Source organism: Crocuta crocuta, unplaced genomic scaffold (genome assembly GCF_008692635.1).
Source record: "Crocuta crocuta isolate KB4526 unplaced genomic scaffold, BGI_CrCroc_1.0 scaffold299, whole genome shotgun sequence".
Classification (NCBI taxonomy): domain Eukaryota; kingdom Metazoa; phylum Chordata; class Mammalia; order Carnivora; family Hyaenidae; genus Crocuta; species Crocuta crocuta.
The window spans coordinates 9,454,871-9,474,674 of NW_027532747.1; the positions used below are offsets into that span (position 1 = coordinate 9,454,871).

The 19,804-nt window shown below is 46.2% G+C and overlaps 1 protein-coding gene across 1 annotated transcript in view; it reads right to left on the bottom strand.

Annotated features, from left to right (window-relative positions):
- The window catches only part of SLC24A4 (solute carrier family 24 member 4), a 169,762-nt gene that overhangs the window by 10,148 nt on the left and 139,810 nt on the right, over nucleotides 1-19,804 (bottom strand). The window contains exon 12 of the mRNA XM_077780939.1: nucleotides 1,650-1,816. Coding sequence (XP_077637065.1) covers nucleotides 1,650-1,816 — 167 coding nt within the window. The remainder of the gene's footprint in view (nucleotides 1-1,649; nucleotides 1,817-19,804) is intronic.

Sequence of the window (19,804 nt, forward strand, 5' to 3'; positions counted from 1 at the left end):
TTAAATGTCCTGCCTTGCTGCCAACTGATTGGCTGATTTCATAATAGTGCTGTTTTCAGTAGAGAAGAAAGTTTCGCCCATTCATGAATTTGATCTCACCTAATTCTCATACCCACTCAAATGTCATGAAGTGCTTTTTTTTTTTCTTGCAGTTGCTGGTTTGGAAATGCACTTTAATAAGACAAACCACTGGATCCTTTTATCGAATAGAAAGATGGTCTGGTGTTAATCCTGTTTAGAAAAATGTCAATTTACAAGTGCAATTCACTTAAGGAATGAATCGTTTTTATGGTCTTTGTCCTTTTCTGGGGGGTTTGGAGAGTAGCTACTTTCAACTCCTCCCACCCCAACACACAGGCACACACGTGCGCGCGTGTACACACACACACACACACACACACACACACACTCAGAGCGTCTATGAGGATTTTAGCCTTTATCTGAACAAAGCATCAAAGCAACACTGGCTGCACGTTGCGCTACAAACAGCAGTTCTCTGCGCCTGGGAGTGATCTTTCATGCTGCCGGTCAGAGCGCGATGTGGAAAGACACTTCCACTCTCCTAATGACCCTGTGAGACAGGACTGACCGTCCCCCTTTCGTAGAGGAGGTGACTTGTGGCTCTGGGAGATAAGTCACCTGCCGGGGCTTCATGGCTTGTAAGTGGGAGGGCTACGACTCACATTCATTTCCGTGTGACTCCACAGCCCTTTTCTCCCCACCAGACTTAAGGGAAAGGTGGCTCCTGTGTACTCAGAACAAGACCCACTGGCGCCCGCAGCTGGCACCGGGCATCAGGCGGAGAATGAGGCGTCTACCCACAGACCACCGCGGTGCGAGCTCTGACAGGTGAGCCTTTGCAGCCACAGGCATGCAGCGGCCTGTCGCTGCTTCTCTCCTGCTCCCGGGCTCCCTACATGGAGTTGGGGGGCGGGGAGGGGACCCCACAGCGTGACACACAGAGCGAGGGGGCAGGGGAGCTGTCACACGTGGCCCAGAGGAGCTTACAGGGAACTGTGCCAATGTGTCTCTGCCTGTGAAACTTCAGCCCACGTGACATCTGAAAGCTCGGGTAGGAAACTGAAAGGCAGCTCAGGGTAGTGGCTGAGATCGTGGATTCAGGGCCCAACGCTGGGTACTCACCCCAACTCTAGACCTTACTGATTATGTAACTAATGGTATCCTAGCTGGTTATTGTGCAAGGGGGCCAATTACTCCATCTGGATGCCTCAGAGTTTCCTCTTCTGTAAAATGGCAAAAGAAAAACATCTATCCCATCGGGTATCCTTTTTGGGGTTCCGGAAAGGGCTGCCTTGTGTTATCTCTCTCACGTTCCCCCAGGGACCCTGGAAAGGAAGGGGTCCTAGCGACTACTCCCCCCNGGTTTATCTCTTCAACCTCCCCTCCCCCAACTCCTGCTTTGGAGACACGCACCCCGTGGTGCCCATCTGGGCATCCCAGTGCACGTACCACCCCGTGCGCCTCTGATGAACCTTTCTACTGGGCAATGAGCCAAGGTCTATGAAGGGGGTGACTTGCTGAAGGCGGCACAGCAGTGCCTGAGTCGCTCTTGGAGCCCAGCTCCCCCACCTCCAGCAGGGGCTGGGCAGGTACTGTCCGTACGGTGCCCCCGGGCTCCCCCCACTCACCAGCCACACCATCAGGTAGGAGAAGACAGCGATCCACAACGTGGCGGTGATGAAGGTGACCATGAAGTACTTCTCCCAGCGGGGCTTGCTGCAGTTGGGGATGGTCACGCACAGGAGGAAGATGAGTGGCCAGGTGAACACCCACTTGGCTTTGTCCCCTCTTGCCTCTGCAGTGGGGCAGAGCCGGGGGGGTGGGGGGTGGAGAGAAACACACGTCGTGTTATACACCTGCCTGCCTACCTGTCCGCTTAGGGTTTCGAACCAAGCGAGACAATGCTACCAATGTGAGTGCTTGAACTCAGAAGTACACACCTCCGTAGTGGCACCAAGGGGTGATCTCCATGCACAAGCCCGTAAGCGCTTGTTGACTGAATGACTTCACTCAGTCCAAATCCTTCATGTGTCAGAATAAGGAAAGTGAGACCCAGAGCGGAATGGATTCGCCCAGGAGAGCTGGAGTGGGGATGTGGAATATGGGTGGGCTGTGCAATCAGACCGACCTGGATCGGTGTTCAAAGGACCTTGAGCAATCCCATCATGCCCACCTCCCCCTCTGACAATAACAGCTGTAGTAACAACACTACTATCATCGGGGTATAGAATATTTGCTGTGTGGAGCAGGCATAGTGCTAAGTAAGTACTTTGCATTTTAGTACTTTCTGCATCTGTTAAGCAGGAACGTTTTCTCTTTCTTGGTTGTTGCAAGAACGACATGATATACTGTACATAAAACACCGAGCACACACTGCGGCACATAGTAGGTACTTTGAAAATCTCAGCTCCTTTGTTCCAAGATCATATACTCAGCTCGCTGCAGATGCAAGACCAAAGTGTGAGTGTCCCAGCTGGCAGGTACGACCTCACTGGCCCCTATCAACTGAATCCAAAAGCAATTCAACCATGGAAAAGTGGCTTCAAAAAGCCACTCTGTGCAAGCCTGGGGTCCTTAATTAGCCACTGAGTATGGTGTGCACACAGAGGCTCAAAATTAGTTTGTTGGCAATGCCAGTGAAATAGTGGAGGACAGACTTCTGAGGCGTCTCTCCTAACAGCAATGAGAACATTGGCAAAAATGGTCAGACCCAACCTTTTTCAGAACTCTGGAAATTAACCAGAGGCTTGTAGTAATCCAGGTAGATTCACTTAAGAAAACTGGCAGAATATCAGTGAGAACAGTGACCTTTGTGGATTTTAACTTGCCCTATTTCCATTCCCTCCCACCAGCTCCGGAGTGGCCTTGAGAACCAGCATCCCGGCATCCGCTGTGGGGGACAGGACAAGGCTGGAGCTCCTTCCAAGTCCCTTCCCGGAGAGCTGGCATCATCTGACCTGTCTGGTGGTTTCCTGGAAGAGCCCACTTTCAAGGCTGTCTTTATTATTCCTGTATCAGAGCTCAGCCAGTGTGAATAGCCTTTTCCTTGCAGGCATTTGTTGAAAACAATCAGAGGCAACTGTTAAATATCACACCGTCCAAGGTGGTGGATAACAGCTGAGACAGACAATAAGCTGACCAAACAGCTTAAAAGAACAAACTGGGGAATGGGATGCGTATAGAGGGCTTTGAAAAGCTCCTATATATCTTGGTATCTAAAGCCCATAACCACATGCCCATGGTTACTCACATGCTTGGTGAAGATTTGAGAATGTCCTAAGCTGTCACTTCTGCCTTGTGGTGAGGCTCTGAGCAAGCAAGGAAGTAGAGGCTAAGGTACGTTTGTAAATGGCCTGCCTCAGTGTTGAAGGTGTGCCTCCGAACACACACAGAACTTATCAGCAAAGCCTGGAAGATTTATTTTGATCAAGGCATCTAGGGAAATCTTGGTGCAATCATTAGATGATCTTCTAAGAATCTAGCAGCTACCTCAGGAGCTACACACAATAACCTACATATAGATTTTACAGAATTAGCTGAGAAAAGTCACTAAACAAACATCAATAAACAGCGGCAACAAGCAGCCCAGAAAGGGAGAAGAATCTGATGTTTAGCACTGTCAAATTATTATTTTAAATGCCCAGCTTTCAACAACAAGAAATTATGAGACATGAAAAGAAACAAGAAAGAATGTCCCATACACAGGAAAAAAAAAATCAGTCCATAGAAACCGTCTCTGAGGAATTCCAGACACTGGAATTACTAATNTGCCCCTATTTTGTTATTATTATTTTAAACTTTATTTATTTATTTATTCATTTTGGTAATTTCTACAGCCAATGTGGGGCTCGAACTCACCACCCCAAGATCAAGAGTCGCATGCTCTACTGACTGAGCCTGCCAGGCACCCCTAAACTAGACTGTTCTGTAACCACTCCACAATGGAAGGAAATTAGAAATTGACAACAGCAGGAAAACTGGAAGTTCACAAATATGTAGAAATTAAACAACACGCTCCTAAAAAACCAACAGGTCAACAAATGAAAAGGAAGTCAGAAAATTCTTTAAAATGAATGAAAAGGAAACTACGACATAACAAAACTTATGTGATATAGGAAAAGCAGTGCTTAGAAATTGATAGCTATAAATGAGCATGTTAAAAAAAGAGGAAAGATCTTAAATCAGTGACCTAAACTTCCTATATAAAAAACAAAAAAAGAGGGGCACCTGGATGGCTCAGTCAGTTAAGCATCTGGCTCTTGATTTTGGCTCAGGTCATGATCTCACGGTTCATGGGTTCGAGCCCCATGCTGGGCTCTGTGCTGACAGTACAAAGCCTGCTTGGGATTCTCTCTCTCTCCCTCCCTCTCTCTGCCCCTATCTACTCATGTTTTTTCTCTCCCTCTCAAAATAAATAAGCATTAAAAAAAGAAACAACAACAAAAAAAAGAAGAGCAAATTAAGTCTAAAGAAAGCAGAAGAAAGGAAGTAATCAAGATTAAAGTAGAAATAAGTAAAAACTTGAAAAAAAGAGAATCAATAAAATTAAAACTTGGTTCTTTAAAAAGATCAATGAAATTGACAAACTGTTAACTAGACTGACCATAGAAAGAAAAAAAAAGACTCAAATTACTAAAATTAGGAATGAAAGAAGGTGATTGCTATGAGCCTCATGGAAATAAATGGAATTATTAAAGGAAAATTATGAACAATAGTGTACCAACAAATTACACGGCCTAGGTACCTGAAACAGACAAAATCCTACAAAGGCAGAAACAGCAAAGCTGGCTCAAAATGAAAAAAGAAGGAAGGAAGGAAGGAAGGAAGGAAGGAAGAAAGAAAGAAAGAAAGAAAGAAAAGAAAAGAAAAGAAAAGAAAGAAAACAATTCAAGAAGATTTATGACAAGAAATTGACATAGTAACCCACCACAACAAAATACCTTGTAAGTTTATGGCCTTTAAGTACGGCCAGACCCAGATGGGTTCACGATGCCTACCAAATGCTTAAAAAAGAATTAGCATGAATCCTTCATAATTCTTCCAAAAGGTAGAAGAGAAGGAAACAGTTCTCAATTTGTTCTATGAAGTCGGTATTATCCTGGTAACAAAGCCAGACATGAAGAGAAAAGAAACAGGCCAATATCCTTATGAATACAGATGCAAAACACTAACAAAATGCTGGCAAACCAAATCAAGCAAATGTATAAAAAGGATTATGCACTATGATGAAGTGGGATTTATCCCAGGAATGCAGGCTTGGTTCAAATATGAACTCCAACCAATTCAGTATACCACGTTAATAGAATAAAGAGGAAAAAACTGCACAATCATGGCCACTGAGGCAAAGAAAAAAAAAGCATCTGACAAAATCCAAGCCCTTTTCATGATAAAACACTCAACAAACTAGGAAGAGATGGGAGTTTCCTCATTCCGATAAAGGGCATCTACAAAATCCCCACAGCTAACATAGTTAATGGTGGAAGACTGAAAGCTTTCAACAAGATGAGATGTCTACTCTGATCATTTCTATTCAACACTGTACTGCAAGTGTTAGCCAGGAACACTGGGCAGAAAAAGTCAGTCGTTCAGCTTGGAAAAAGAAAGTAAAACTATCTTTATTTGTACCTAGCATGATCTTGTAGAGAGAACATTCTAAAAGCCACAAAAAACTCCACAGAAAAAAACTATTACAAAAACAAATTTAGCCAAGTTGCAAGATACAAGATCAATATACAAAATAAAGTTGTATTTCTACAACAATCCAAAAATGAAATTAAGAAAGCAAGTTCTGTGTATAATAGCAGCCCCCCAAAATACTTAGGAATAACTGTAACAAAAGAAATACAAGAGTTTTATGCTGAAAACTACCAAACAATATTGAAGGAAATCTAAAAAGCCTTAAATAAAGGGAAAGACATTTGTACATTAAATCAGAAGATTTAATATAAAGATGGAATGCTGCCAGCAAACTGATCTATAGATTCAGCTCAATCCCTGTTAAAATCCTAGCTGACCTTTTTTTTGTAGAAATTGACAAGCTGTTGCTAATATTTATATGGAAATCCAAGGGACCCAGAATAGTCCAACCAACCTTGAAAGAACAAAGTTAGAGGACTTACATGCCCTGATTCTAAAGTTTACTACAAAGCTACAAGCACTCAACCAAATGTGCTACTGACATAAGGATATTCCTATCAAAGAAACAGAATTTTGAGTCCAGAAAAAATAGATAAATTTGGGGCACCTGGGTGGCTCAGTTGGTTGAGTGTCTGACTTCAGACTTCTCAGGTCATGATCTCATGGTCTGTGAGTTTGAGTTCCATGTTGGGCTCTCTGCTGACAACTCAGAGCCTGGAACCTGCTTCAGATTCTCTCTCTCTCTCTCTCTCTCTCTCTCTCTCTCTCTCACCCTCCACCCCTTCATGCTCTGTCTCTGAAAAATAATAAACCTTAAAAAAATTTAAAACAATTAAAAAAATAGATAATTGGATTTTACCAAAATTTAAACATTTTGTGCTTCAAAGTATACTATCTAGGAAGTGAAAGACAATCCACAAGATAGAAGAAAATATTTGGAAATCACATAAAGTTCTAGTTTGCCGAGTATAAAAAGAACTCATCACTCAACAATAAAAAAAAATCTCAATTTGAAAAGCAGCAGCATAGGATTTGAATAGATAGTGCTCCAAAGAAATTATAAAAATAGTCAATACCTATGTGAAAAGATGCTCAACATATTTAGTTGTTAGGAAATGACAAATAAAACGACTTTGTGTCCACAAGTACAACTATGCCAAAAAAACCCAAATAACATTGGCAAAGATGTGGGAAAATGGGGACCCTTGTACGCTGCTGGAGAGAATGTAAAATGGGGCAGCCTCTTGGAAAATAGTTTGGCAGTTCCTCATTACGCCCACACAAAAAATTCTATTCAAATGTGCATCGCAGCCATTACCAGTAATTGCCAAAAGGTAGGAGCAAACCCAAGTATCCATTAAGTAATGAATGAACACAATGAAGCAAAACACCCAATGGAATATTATTCATCCATAAAAAGGATTGAAGTACTGACCCACGCTGACATGGATGAATCTAGAAAACATTGTGCAAAATGAATGAAGGCGGACACAAAAGGTCACGTGTTAAATGAGTCCAGTGATATGGAATCTCTAGAACAGGCAAATCCAACAGAGACAGAAAGATTAATGGTTGTCAGAGGATGGGGGGAACCAGACTAATTGTTCATGGGTGTGGGTTTTTGGGGAGGGATGAAAATTTCTGGAAATCTATAGTGGTGATGAACAACTTTGCAAATACACTAAAACCCACTGAACTGTCCACTTCATAAGGGTGAATTTCATGATACATGGATTATGTCTCGATGAGAAAGGAAACAGTAAAGTAGGCTGGCAGAGGCTTTGCTACCTTTGAATGTCCGTGTTTGAATCTTCCCAAATCATCTATACAAATGCCACCGCAGGAAGATCATTTTCTTATTTTCACAGACACAAAACTGTGTTGTGTTTCTGCAGTCTGGGTTTCACATCTGGTTTGGACATCGACCCTGATCTGGGCCCCACCCAGCTGGCAAGCCTCACAACCCACCGTTGTTTTCTATAAAACAATGTTCTATCAGACTTGTTCTGCTGCCCTTCTGCAACTATTGGATGAGACTCATTAGTGAATTGTGAAATCAATTAAATGGATGGCAACCAGCATTTTCTTTAAAAGAAGTAAATATTAGAGTTCTGGTATACAGTAAGAATTAAATATTATTCCATGAGGGGCGCCTGGGTGGCTTAGTCGGTTAAGCGTCCGACTTTCGCTTGGGTCATGATCTNGATTCTTCTGGAAAACCTTTCCTCATTAACTCAGTTCCTGGTGATCTCTTTCTTCAGTAGCTGCTTTGAATTTTAAGAACATCTATGAGTCACTGAAACTACCCATGCTGACCTATGTGCCTCGCTGCCTGAATCCACCATCCATACCTTTCCAGGATAGGATAGCTGTGCAAACACAGCTGGCACCAGCTTCTGGTGCCTTCTGCATGAGCTTGGAGCACACGATTAGCAGGAGGTGACATGCTGTCCTATTTTCTAATAGCCGGCACTGCATAATTCAGCATTTTATTTACTGTTTTGTTCCCAGATTGCTGTGTATGCTGAAGTGCAATAATTAAAGGCCAGGGACATGACAGGCAGCAGGCAAAAGCTCCAGCATCTGACACGGGTTCAAATCCAGCTGGGTAACGCATCAGCTATGGGTCATAGGGCAAGCAGTCCCCCAAACCCCTTTTCCTTACCTCAGAATGGGGGTGATGATGGCAAACTGGGGGCTTGGGAACAAGACAGGACTTGTCAGTGCACATCTCACCATTGCTATTAGGGCTGTTAATACTGACCCAGTTTCAGATACTGTAGGCAGCTATCATCATGGCTCTTGATGTTGGCTTGGATGTTACGGTCACTTGTATGGGTTTGGAAGCCAGAGCACGAGCTGCTCACAAGCAAAGACTTACTGGATTCTTACATGTCTGTGTCCGTGGCAGAGCCCCAAACATGTGAAATGATTGGGAAGCTGAGGACCACTCAGGACATAGGGACAAGAACAGGACAAGACCATCGGAAATAAAAACTAGTTTAAAAATCTCACAGCAGATTTAAGAATTCCCATTTGAAAGCCTATTCCCGGGAGAGGATTTCTATAGATCACACTGATGAAAGGAGAGATTTCCTCAACTTCTCCAAGAGAATAGGACACGTCACTGGCAAATATTACTGGAATAGAAACAGAGAATCCAGTCACACCTGATTGGGGAAAGGTGGTGCAAATGTCCTGGAAACTCCCAGGCCTTGCTGGGTGGCTGTGCACGGGACTTTGGGTTCACTGAGCTTCCTAGGACAGCTGTGGCAGCCATCCTGATGGGGGGAGGTATCTTCCCCCAGCCACATTTGTGCTCCTACCTGTGACTGGCCCAGGGGTGGTTCCTATCAGACTGAGTTAATCACAGTCTGCCTCCCAGGATGCAGAACTTGGCACCAATGGCCGCGTGCGTGCAGCACTGTGAGTGTAGGACGGACAGAGGAAGCAGGTTTAAGGGCCAAGGGCTGAAACGGAGGCAGAAAAAGGGACAGGTAGAAAGGGGCTGCCTGATCACGTGACTTCTGGCTCTCCTTGGTCCCGAGATCCACCTGCCAGCTCCAGCCAACACCTCTGTACCTTTCTCATAAATTTCCCTTTCCTGCACAAGGGAGCTCTAGCTGGCTTTGTTACTGGTGTCACCGGTAGCCACAGGGTCCTAAGCAACAGTTAGGACAGAAGCAGCCCTGCTGTGGGAGAGGCTTTGCATCCTGCTACGTTGGCCGGAAGCCAAGCTCACTCCTTGTTTTAATTCTGTGCTCACCACGCAGCCTCCTGCCCCAGGATGTGGTCTCCTGACAGGTCCACCAGACTGGGCCCCATCCCGCTCACCTGCAGAGTGAGCATGAGGCTAGATCATTCGTTCTCAGGTCTCACTGAGCCCGGGGTGGGGTGAGGGTGCTTGTTAACATACGTTCCCAAGCCCTACCAAGATTCTAAAGACTCTTTCTGCTTTAATGCCTTCAAGGCTGTGCTCAAATACACATTCTCTTGCCAAACCCAGGTCTAGTGTGTTTTAAAATGCACCTAGCACTGGTTTTAATCAGGTATGGTAACACACACAAAAATGATGGTCAAAGAAGTTTTTATAGTCACAGATCCCCAGAAATAGGAGGTGAGGCATGCCATGTGGGGGAAGGACCAGGGCTGGTCACCAGACAGAAGGAACAGGTGGAAAGCACTGGGCAGGAGTGATTTATTATTTTTATTTTTATTACTTTATTATATAATAATATATATAACATATAGTTATGTTATATATAATATATATTTATAAAGTATAAAATATACTAATATACATATTATATATAAAATATATTTTCTATTTATTTCATTATATAATAATATATATTATATAATTATAATAATANGTGGTGTAGAGGCCATCTCTAATTATCCGGTATTTGACCCTAGGGTGGTGGGGGCAGAGAAAAACTGCCTCGCGGGGATGGGAGAGGCAGACAGGGGGGTGGTTCAGAGTACTGGGATCTGAACTGGTTAGTTGCATATAAAAGGTGTGCTCCTGGGGGGCACCTGGGGGGCTCAGTCGGTTAAGCGTCCAACTTCGGCTCAGGTCATGATTTCACAGTCTGTGGGTTTGAGCCCCGTGTCGGGCTCTGTGCTGACAGCCAGCTCAGAGCCTGGAGCCTATTTCAGATTCTGTGACTCCCTCTCTCTCTGACCCTCCCCTGCTCACGCTGTCTCTCTCTCTCAGAAATAAAACATTAAAAAAAAAAAAGTGTGCTCCTGGATGAGTAGTTTAAGATCTCTGGCAAGCCTGAGTGCTTCTGGGTTGTACCGGGCACGCGCTGCTCTTGTCTGGCCAGCATCCATTCCTTTACTGGTAACAGCATGCTACCGTTCCTTTAGGGAGCCAACCCTCCATCCCACATCAGCGCATGCGGCTTAGAGGGCCGACTCCACCTCTTATGCGCCGGTGTGTGATTCAAGCCTGGCTCATCACGTGCCCCATAAATACTTGGTGCGTGCATTCTCTGCGCCGGGCACTATTCTCAGTACTGGGGATCCAACAGTGAACATGACAATGACCCTTGCCACGGAGGGGTTTACATAGGCTTGGGGCTGGGCGCATGACTAGAGAGTCAACCCTGGGATTTTGCTGGGAATCACCGCCTCTACTATTTTGCTTGCAACCGTCATTTTCCAGCTAGAAACCTTAAGTTCCTAGGCTTCCCTGCAGGTAGGGAGTGGTCACAGTCAGTGCTAACAACGAGACAGAAGTGAAAGTGAATATTTTCCTGAGGAGACAAGGTTAGTGACATGTGTCTTCTGCCCTTCGCCCTTCCTCCTTGTTCCTGGCCGGAACACGGACAGCCTGGAGCTGTGGGAGCCAACTGGCAACCTTGAAGACAAAAGCCACCCACTAAGGATGGAGGAAGAGAAGGGCGTACTGATATGATAAAGCTGCAAGACTCCCTAATTTCAGAACTTCTTTCTTGTTATGTAACAAGATTGCCTTGAGGTGAAGGTTCAGTCACTTGAATTTTCTGTTACGTGCAGCTGAAGGCAATCCTTAACTCAGACGGGGGCACCACCTGGGCACTGAATTAACCCAATGGGATGGGAGCCTGGATGGCTGGTGGCCATCTCTGCAAGATGCCCAAGGATGAAGCCAACTCAGGAAAGGCACAGCTCGGAGACGGACAGTATCTTGTAACCATCTGAGCCCAGTGTTCAGCTTTGCCTGAAGGTAGATTCTCCCAGTGAACTTGCCACATGGGCTTTTTGGCTTAAACCAGCCAGAACCGGGTTTCGCTAACATTTAAAGAGTCTGAACTAATTCATGGGTGAAATGAGTTCTCTGAGAGAGCAGCTACAGGAGTGATGGAGCAGTGTCTGTACGTAGGGACATCTCCTACGTACAGCCCCTGCTGGCTCTCATTGCCTTTCCTTCAAGTTCAACGTCAGGGACATCTGAGAGATGTTCTTCAGACCCCAACTGATGTGCAACACAAGAGAAAGAAGGGCTGCAGCTGTTGGGGTCACTAAGTTCCCAGGTTTTCTTCTGAAGTTGAAAATTACAATGTAATTATGTGGCAAAACCCTTAAAACGAACTGTAACAAAACAGATGGTTAATCATACTGGAGGCAAAAACTTAAGAACAGACGTCGTTGCTGATGAAGAACTTCCAACACATTCATTTGGACAGTTCACTAGACATGCCAACTCAGGGAGTGGTTAACTTGTGGCATGTGGGGCTGTGTGTGTCGCTGCACAATTGAGGTTCATGAACCCTGGAGCTAGAAGTGTCTGCACAATTTAGGGAGTGGCGTTCTCAAACTTGAGTTTAAATCTGAATCCCCTGGTGAGCTCGTTAGATGGCCCCCAGGGCTAAGGAGTGGCAGGTCTGGAATGGGGGACCCAAGAATTTCCACCGGGACCACATTTTGGGGAATCACCATTTCTGATTAAGTCTATATTTAAGAACATTTAAGATGTAATTAATAAACTAAAATTGGCCCATTTAAATGTACCATTAGTGGGTTTTTGTATATTACAAAGTTGTGTAGCCATCACCACTATATAATTCCACATGGTTTTCATCACCTCCAAAAGAAACCCTGTACCCATCAGCAATCATGCTCCATTCCCCCTCCTCTCAAACTCAGACAACCAAAGACCTGCCTCTACAAATTTACCTATTTTGGATGTTCCATATAAAAGGAACCAGAATAGTTTTCTGTGCCTGCCTTTCACTTATGTGTGTTTCCACAGTTCATCCATGTTGTAGCAGGTATCAGTTATTTCCTTCCCTGGTACGGATGAATAATATTCCATTTTATGAATACACATGTGCTTACCTGTCATCACTCGATGGGATATTTGGATTGTTTCTACTTCTTGGCTACCATGTTTGATGCTATGAGCATTCATGTATAAGTTTTTGTGCAGACACAGGTTTTCATTTCTCTTGGGTACACAGCTAGGGGTAGAACTGCCACATCATATAGTAACTCTGTGTTTAACTCTTTCAGGAACTGAGCGACGGCTTCCCAAGAGGCTGTACGCCTTTGCATTTCTAACAGCAGCGTTTGAGGGTTCCAACAAGTCCACATCCTTGCCAACACACTTTCTCTCTTGAACCTGGCCATTCTAGTGAAGGGGTATCTCACTGTGGTTTTGATCTGCATTTCCCTGAGGACTAATAATGCTAAGCATCTTCTCATTGACTTGCTATTCGTACCTCTTTTTTGGAGAACTGTCTATTCAAATCCTCTGCCCATTTTTAAAATTAGGTTGTCTTTTTAGTTAAGTTCCAAGAGTCCTGTATATATTCAGGATACTAGATCCTTATCAGAAATACAAATTACAAAAAGTTTTATCCCATTCTATGAGTGGTCTTCTCACGTTCAGGGTCCTATAAATCACAAAAGGCTTAAATATCGATGAAGCACAGTTTATGCTTTTCTTTGGCTACCTATGATTGAAGAATTCATGGTTCAATCCAAAGTCATGAATATGGACACGTGTTTTCTTCTAAGACTTTCATATTTTTAGCTATTACATTTAGGTCTCTCTTTTATATTGAATTAACTTCTGTATATGATGTGAATTTGGGATCCAGCTTCACCTTTTTTTAAAAAAAAAAAGTGGTTATTTTCCTAGCACCATTTCAAGACTATTCTTTCCTCATCGATNTTGTATATGATGTGAATTTGGGATCCAGCTTCACCTTTTTTTTAAAAAAAAGTGGTTATTTTCCTAGCACCATTTCAAGACTATTCTTTCCTCATCGATCTTGGCACTCTCATCAAAAATTAGTTGACCTTAGGGGCGCCTGGATGGCTTAGTTGGTTGAGCATCCGACTTTCGCTTAGGTCATGATCTTGCGGTTCGTGGGTTCGAGCCCCGCGTCGGGCTCTGTGCTGACTGCCAGCTCAGAGCCTGGAGCCTATTTCAGAGTCTGTGTCTCCCTCTCTCTCTAACCCTCCCCTGTTCACCCTGTCTCTCTCTCTCTCTCTTAGGAATTAAAAAAAAAAATTAGTTGACCTTAAAAGCAGTGGGTGTATTTCAAGACTCTCAATGCTACTCCATCGATTGACACCCCTGCCCTTATTCTAGTACTAGTCTTGGTTACCACATCTTTGTAGTAAATTTTTTGAAGTTTATTTTGAGAGCGAGAGTACATGAATGGGGGAAGGGCAGAGAGAGAATCCCAAGTAGGTGATGCAGGGCTCCAATACTTGAACTGCAAGATCATGAGCTGAGTCGAAACCAAAAGTTGGATGCTTAACAAACTGAGCCACCTAGGCACCCCTGTGGTAAATTTTAAAATCAGGAACTGTGAAGTCTTTCAACTTCATTCTTTTTCAAGATTGTTTTAGCTATTCAGGTCTCCCGCATTCCCATATGAATTTTAGGATTAGCCCATCAATTCCTTGCAAAAAAAAAAAAAAGTGAGATGCGATTTTGATTGCTCAGGATCTAAAGATCAATTTGGGGTCTTATGTCATTTAAAAGAGTTTTTTTTTTTTAATTTTTAAATGTTTATCTTTGAGAGAGAGACAGAGTTCAAGCTGGGGAAGGACAGAGAAAGAGGGGAGACACAGAATCTGAAGCAGGCTCCAGGCTCTGAGCTGTCAGCACAGAGCCCAGCGTGGGGCCTGAAGCCATGAACCATGAGATCATGACTGGAGCCAAAGTTGGATGCTCAACTGACTGAGCCACCCAGGGGCCCCACATTTAAAAGATTTTATTTCTTCCTATCCAGAAACACGGAATTTCTTTCCATTTAGATCGTTAACGTCTTTCAACAACATTTTGTAGTTTTCAGTGTGTGTGTGTGTGTGTGTGTGTGTGTGTGTGTGTGTGTGTGTTTTAATGTTTGTTTATTTTTTGAGAGACAGAGAGAGAATGAGAGCGAGCAAGCAAGGGAGGGGCAAAGAGAGGGAGACAGAATCCGAAGCAGGCTCCAGGCTCTGAGCTGTCAGCACAGAGCCCAATGTGGGGCTCGAACTCACTAACCGTGAGATCATGACCTGAGCTAAAGTCAGACACTTAACCGACTGAGCCACCCAGGTGCCCCAGTGTGCGCCTCTTATGCTACCTTTGTTAAAGTTATTCCTAAGAATTTTATTCTGTCTGATGTGATTGTATAAAATTGTTTTAATTTCATTTTCAGGTTAACTGCTATTGTACAAAAATACAACTAAAATTTGTATACTGTTCTTGTACCCTGCGAGTTTATAGTTTTTGTGGATTCCTTAGGATTTTCTGTCTGCAAGATGTCATCTCTGAAGAGTTTTACATTTTCTTTCCCATCTGGATGCCTTTTATTTTTTCTTGCCTGTTTGCCCTGAATAAAGCCTCCAGCACGATGTCGGATAGAGTAGTGAGAGTGACATCTTGGTTTTTGTTCCTGATCTGAAAGGGAAAGCTTTCAGTCCTTCACCACTAAGTATGATATCAGCTGTCGGGTTTTTGTAGATACCCTTTATCAGGTTAAGTTTGCTTCTATCCCCCAATTTGTCATGGGTTTTTTTTTCCCCCGTCGAGAAAGGGTATTGGATTTTCTCAAATGCTTTTTTCTCTATTGACATGATCGTGTGTTTTTTTTTTTCTCTTAAATAATGTGGTGACTTGTTTTTCATATATTGAGTCAATCCTGTATTCCCGGCATAACTTTCATTTGGTTAACTCCATTTCATAAGGAGGAAAATAAAGTCCCACGAAGGTTACTATACTGCCCCAAATCTCAAAGAAAATTAGAGGTGGAGCCCTGGACTCTGCCTCCCCAGCCAGCAGCCTCCGGGCTGGCCTTTGGGGAGACGCAGGGGGTGAGGTGAAGGTGAAGCATGGTCAAGGGTGGATTAGTGACTGACCACCTCACCATCACCCCAGATTTGTGCTGTGTCTCACATCTCGGAGGTGCTTTTCACTCACAGTCTCTGTTCTTCAGATCACCTTTTGGGGGACATTCTCTTTATCTCACAGGTAAGTACATTGAGGTTTGGTGAAATGCAGTGACTTAAACATCTCAGAAAGTGAGAGGCAGTGCCAGGATTTGAAAGCAGGTCTTCAAAGTTGAGATCCTCAGCCCTTTGGACTATATGACTCACCTGCCCTGAGTCCCCTGCTTTCAAGGCCTGTGAAAGCCCCTTGGCTGCCCACCAGCTGGGAGAGGGCTCAGCCGTCCAACGAGAGCCTCAGACCCTTAGCTCCAGGCTGTGATCTAAACACAAAAGTCCTCTGGAGAGGAAACCATTACAATTTTCTTATTCCTTGGGGCAAATGAACTTTAGAATCAATTTTTAGTTTCCAATACATAAATACATCCAATACATAAATACATTCAATTTAGACTTAGCATTAAATTAATTGCTTTCTGGGGCACCTGGGTGGCTCAGTCGGCTGAACATCTGACTATTGATTTCAGCTCAGGTCATGATCTCACGGTTCCTGAAATCAAGCCCCGCACTGGGCTCTGTGCTGACAGCATAGAGCTTGCTTGGATTCTCTCCACTTACCCCCAAAATAAACAAACGTTAAAAATAAATTGCTTGTTTTCTGAGGGGCATAGAAGTTCCATGATTAACTGTAGCTAGCTGGCCAGATTCAAATCCCAGCTGTGGTATATGTTACCTATGTGAACTTGGAAAGTATCGAGCCTCTTTGTAGCTCAGTTTCCTCATCTGTAAAATGGGGAGGACCATGGCTCCTACCTCGCAGCACTGTGGAAAACTCAAAAGGAGCCAACACAAGCAATGTGTTTAGAACACCTGGTACTGGGGGAGCCTGAGAGGCTCAGTCAGTTAAGTGTCTGACTTGAGCTGAGGTCATGATCTCACGATTCACAAGTCTGAGCCCCGTGTCAGGCTCTGTGCTGACAGCTCAGAGCCTGGAGTCTGCTTCAGATCCTGCCCTTCCTCCGCTCACGTTCTCGCTCTCAAAAAAATAAACATTAAAAAAGAAAATACTACACGCAGTGCTGAGTAAACACGAGACGTTAGATATTGTTGATATTAACAATTGTATGAACTTCCACTTAACCGAGTACTACTGCCGAGCACTGGGTTGGGTGTTTTCACAGAAAACAGGCTCCGAGTGCTAAGGCAATGTGCAGAGGTCACACAGCTAAGGGCTGACAGACCCAGAGCCTCTTAATGACCCTGTCCTGACTTCTGGAGGGTGGGTTTTGATCTTGAGGGCATTATAGGGTCGAGGAGAGGCACCTCCCCGGGAAGCAAATGAGGTCACTGCCTACTACCAGCTGATCCACCACACTGAGGCTTGGGAGGGAAGGGAAGAATGAGATGATGACAGAGTAAGCACTAGACTTCAGCAAGGTCAGAGGCACGCCCTGTTGAGGGCGACGATGCAGGCGGGGCTGGACACACGGGGACCCGAACCCAGGAAGATGTACCTGGCAGCCCAGGGTGGAGGCCTTCCCCAAGGGAGCCACCTTGACCTGGTCTCCACCTCCCCCATCCCCCAACACCGCACAGCCAGGGGACGCGGTAACAGAGAAGCAGGGTGGAGTTCCCTCGGCTGGTGTAGACCCCAGGGACCCCACCCCAGCCCCGTGGAGGCTCCGAATCCAACTCTGGGTCTGGATGTAAGTGGGTCCCAGAGCTGAAAGGTCTGGGGTTGGTCAACATCCTCATTCTACAGACTAGGGTCAGCCCTGGACCCCACTTAAGGGATCTCAAGGCTTCCTGCAGAGAAACTGGTTCTGTCCCTATTCTTATGTGGCAGTGGCTGGACCCCCCGCCTCCCTGAGCCTCCACATCCTCCTCTGGGAGATGGTGCTAAGTCCTCCGCCTCACCCACCTCCCGGAACTGTGGGGAGAGCAAAGAAAAGCAGGAAGTATGAAGCTCGTGGCCCAGTCTCTGAGGGCCTCGTCTGAACTTGGAGGTCCCGGGGTGCGTGAAATAGAGGCCGCTAATCCCAGAAAACACCGGGAGTCCAGACCGCTCGCTGGCTTGCCACCGCCACCAGCACACCCTCTGGCCTTGAATATTCTGCAAACCCTGCAATGACAGGGCGGGGCTGGTGGTTCCCAGCGTTTGGAAACCACACAGTCCCAGCAGCTGGCCTCCTCCCTCCCCTTCCTTCCTGCTGCCTCGCGGCTCAGGGCCGCCATGCCAGCTTTAGCAGGAGGCCCTTGTGGCCACAGTCAACAGCGGCACCAAAGGACGGCACCGTGGAGTCGGGCAGGCCTGGGTGCCAGCCTCACCTGTGGCACCCACTCACCCGTGTGCAGCTTCCTGAGCCCCGGTCCACTCATTCGGGAAAGAGGGATGAACACCAGCCTCCCAGCAGGGCTGCTGGGCAGTACCCGAAGCACTTAACACACGACGCTAAGCCCAGTGCTGGGGCCAGAGCAGCTGCCTGATGAAGCTACAGGTTGGGGCCCCACCCCCCACCCCCATCTCCCTGAGACAGAGCCATGCGGGTCCCTTAGCAGGTCCGGTCTGAGTTATCAGTAAACACCAGGCTCATTGCTTTCCTCCCTGCTGCACCCGGGCTCTCATGGAAGTGGTGCTCGGAGCTGGCCCTCCGCTCCCATTCCAGCCTCCCTCTGGTGTCTGCAGAGGCATCTCCCAGACTCCTTTGCAGCTCCAGTCGTGGGCCCAAAAGAGCTTCCATCATGTGAGGAGAACGGAGGTGGGGCCAGGCTGCCTTCCTACCGCTTTAGATGCTCTCTGGTCAAGCAGGGCTTTGGGGATTATTGGGATGTGCTCCAGCGTGTCCGTGTCCCAGCTGATGGGACATCAGAGACTGTCCGGAGGCCTGGCCACCATCCCGGTGTCCCGTTCGTGTTGCTGTGGGAGCCGAGACACAGCTGTGGCGGCGGCCTCCTGGCCCCGGCCCACAGCTCTGATGGGAAGATCTTGAACTTAACAGTTCTGTCACACCTTGGCTCCCCACCTCCCCGATTCTGGAGGAACGGGAGCTGGTTCAGTGGGTGGGCTCTGGCGTCACGGCCGGTGTCCAGTCTAGAGTGCCCTTCTCATGATCACATAAGCCACCTACCCCTTCTCGGCATTAATTTCTGGTTTTCTTGCATCTAGAAGGGCTACATGCACCATCTCCTGATAGTGCCAGAGGCAGCTGTCATGGGTCCCACAAGGGATGAGGCATGCATGTGCCCAGACCCTCCTCTGTCAGAGCCACCCTTCCCAGGGGCCACCAAAGCCATGCTGGCTAGCACAGCAGACTGACCAGGGGTGGACATCTGACCTCTGGGCCAATGGCATTCTCTCTCTCTCTCTTTCTCCAGACTCTGAAATTCAGATACAGCACCAGTGAGCTAAGTTACGGAGGCTGGAACGGTCATGGGTCAGCCTGGGGTCTAAGGGAGGCTGCAGTCTGCCACGTGGGCAGTGAATTTTAGAAGGTCAGTCTGCAGGCAAGGAGAAGACAGGTATACGTGATGGAAGAGTCCTGATGTCCATCAAGGCCCAGAGTCCAGCCACCATATGTCTCCAACTGTTTCTATGCTCTTGGGATCCATAACACAGCTCTATGTCCTTACTTTTTAAAAATGTCCCCCTGGGGGCACCTGGGTGGCTCAGTCGGTGAGGCGTCCAACTTCGGCTCAGGTTATGATCTCAGGGTTTGTGAGTTTGAGCCCCACATCGGGGTCTGTGCTGACAGCTCAGAGCCTTCTTTGGATTCTGTGTCTCCTTTCTCTGCCCCTCCCCCAACTTGTGCTCTGTCTCTGTCTCTCAAAAATGAATGTGAATAAATAAATAAGGTCCCCCTTTCCGCTCACGGGAGCCTGTGTGGGCTTCCTGTTGCTGGCACCTGAAGAGGCTTGGGGACCCCGGCACATGATGGGTCCTAGGCCCCTTCCCCTCCTACCTCAGAGCTTGCTCTGCCCCAGTCTGGCTACAGGGACATCACGGAGCAGATTCCTGGGCAGGTGCCTGGACATCTGGTTCTTTCTGCTCAAGACTGCCCCTTGGGGAAGCCCCTGCCCCCTCCCTGGGACTCAGTTTCCCACTTTGTAGGAGGAGGAGACAGGTCTTAAATTCCTAAGATCCCTCACAATCCCAGTATTCAGACACCATTTGTCATCCACCGCAGAACTGGAGGGAAATTGCTTTCATCAGATTAAAGCGAAAAGCATTGAGCTCCTTTCTCCACTCTGCTCTATTACCTGTGTTTATAAACCA